General features: G+C 65.1%; 1 protein-coding gene across 1 annotated transcript in view; it reads left to right on the top strand.

Annotated features, from left to right (window-relative positions):
• The window catches only part of AFAP1 (actin filament associated protein 1), a 75,723-nt gene that overhangs the window by 72,611 nt on the left and 703 nt on the right, over positions 1 to 2,409 (top strand). Inside the window, exon 17 of the mRNA XM_005886453.2 lies at positions 377 to 714. Within this exon, the coding sequence (XP_005886515.1) occupies positions 377 to 714 (338 nt within the window). The remainder of the gene's footprint in view (positions 1 to 376; positions 715 to 2,409) is intronic.

Below are 2,409 nucleotides of genomic sequence, written 5' to 3'. Positions count from 1 at the left end.
AGAGAGAGAAACATCAATTTGCATTGAGCCTGCAACCGAGGTATGAGCCCTTGACCAGTCAAACCCGGGACCCTTCAGTCCACAGGCTGACGCTCTGTCCACTGAGCCAAACTGGCAGGTCCTGGTCTTTTTCACAGCCCGGAATCCTGGGCCTGCTCTGCCCGGTTCCTCCCATGAGCTGGCCGCGTGTGGTTCCCCCAGTTCCTGCTGCGGCTGCCACCAGGTCTCTGCTGCCGGGGCTGCGGGTGAGAGGTGCCTGGGAGTTACAGGCCCCGGAGAGGAGACTGTTAGAGGCGCGTGCTGGGCTGGAGGCACCATGGAATGCAGAGGACGCGGACTGGGCCTCCCCGCTTCCCAGCATGACCCGCCGGTTGAGCATCTCTCTGCGCCTCAGTCTCTCTGTCTGTGAGACAGACGTTGGAAGGTGCTCTGAGCACTGGGCAGGGACCACACAGACACCTGGTGTCCTCACTGTGGGTGGCGTACCCCGAGCCCCCTGTTCCTGGTAAAGGCGCCATCCCTGCTGGGAAACAGCCTCGCCGCCTCTCTCAGTCCCCAGTGCTCAGGCCCCGGACTCTGGAGAACTCCCCGCTGTCCAGCTGCGAGACCAGTGACGCCGAGGGCCCCGTGCCCGTGAACAGCGCCGCCGTCCTGAGGAAGAGCCAGCCGGCCGGCAGCTCTCCCTGCCGGGGGCACGTGCTTCGGAAGGCCAAGGTCAGTCCCCTCGTGCGTGTGGGACGCCTGCTCACCAGCCTGCTGGGCGCGGACACTGCGGCTTCAGCGTCATGTGGGCGGGAGGGGCAGAGGGGCCAGGCATGTCCCGTCCCACAGCCTTCCACTCAGTGCCACATGGTGACTGGTGACCCAGCACACAGTCTCCCAGGCCCTCCACCGGCCGCCTGTCCGCTGGTGTCGGAGGTGCCGCGGTGCCTTCTGATGGAACAGCCACTGTTTGTGCTGCGAGGCTTAACGACCCCAGAAAAACTTAGAAACGACGTATAGTTCATCAGAGCAAACAGCTCTGGATACGGTGGCTGAAGGTATGCCCCACGGAAAAGCCACACTTGGTGCCACGGCACCTGCCCGTCCAGGCGCGGAGGCCAGGCGCCTCCCTCACACCTCGGGCTCTGGCTGCTCTCGCTGCTCTGTCCTCCAGCAGCTCTGAGGCGGTTCCGGGCTGACTAGAAGCCTTGCTTTCCTCGTGGTGGGTCTGGTGTCCGGTAAGGCAGGGTTAGCCGCTCACTGCTCGTGGCATGTTCACGGGAGAGTCCGGCGACCCACACCCAGGAGGTTGAAGGCCGTGCACTTGGAGGCGGGCTGGTGATGGAGGGAGGGAGAGCTGCTGTGCGCCTCCCTGGGAGGGGTTGGCACTGAGCCCTCGTCCAGGTCCCCTGTTTGCAGACAAGAATGCGGGGACAGCATGGGCTGCTGGGTCTTTGTGGTCCAAGATCCCAGCTTTACGTGGCGTGTGCGCTGCCTCCAGGGGGATGCTCTCTGCTGTGTTCAGCGTCTGGGGCCTGGGCAGCTCTGCTCCGGCCGCTTCCTCACGGTGGACGTCCCATGAGTGATGGCGGCGCGGTGGGGGCAGCCCGGCCACTGCCCAGGCCGGAGAGCACCGAGGACACAGCCTCTCGTGAAGAGTGCGATGGAGCAGGGTTTCCAGGTTCCCGAGAACAGTGACGAGGGTCCCCCAGCGGCAGGAAGGGGTGGCACGTGGCCTTTCGACTCTGGGACAGTCACCCACTTGTCAGTGCCTCGCACGTGTGGTCTCATCTGCCCGCTGGCCTTTTCCAAGGACGAGAGCGGTCCCAGCACTCGGGCTCGGGAATGTTTCCTGGCAGTGCTCCCAGGGAGCTCCAGTTCCTGTGGAGGGGGCTGAGCAGGAGAGCGGTGCCTCCGAAGGTCAGGTGCACACAGGTCACTGCCAGGGTCTCCTAGCGGAGGGCTCCAGCGTGGCCACGACGTCCAGCTGCAGACCCAGCATTCCCCACTCGGCCTGGGAAAGCTCTGAGCCCCCGGCAGGCGGCTGTGAGCCCCGTGTGAGCCCTAGTGGGCGGCTGTGAGCCCCGTGTGAGCCCTAGTGGGCGGCTGTGAGCCCCGTGTGAGCCCCAGTGGGTGGCTATGGCCACGCTTTCAGAGCCACCACATGTGAGCTGGGTCTGAGGACTCAGTGCCGGGCTGCCCCAGAGGTCGCACGCCCCTGACAACCACTGGGCCCAGGGTCTCTCACACCCTCCTTTGGCCGTGACCCTGAGCCCTCCACTCCAGCCCTCAGCTGTGTGCCCAGCAGTGGAGTTGGCATCTGAACCTGGTTGTGAAGCACTGGCTGTGTGTGTGGATAGCCTCCCACTGTGAGCCGGGCAGGGCGCCTCAGCTGGTGTCCTGGCGCGTCCTCCCACACCCGAGTTT

Source organism: Myotis brandtii, unplaced genomic scaffold, assembly GCF_000412655.1.
Source record: "Myotis brandtii unplaced genomic scaffold, ASM41265v1 scaffold986, whole genome shotgun sequence".
Lineage (NCBI taxonomy): Eukaryota > Metazoa > Chordata > Mammalia > Chiroptera > Vespertilionidae > Myotis > Myotis brandtii.
Note: the sequence above shows the minus strand (reverse complement) of the source record. Positions and strands in the feature narration are given on the sequence as shown.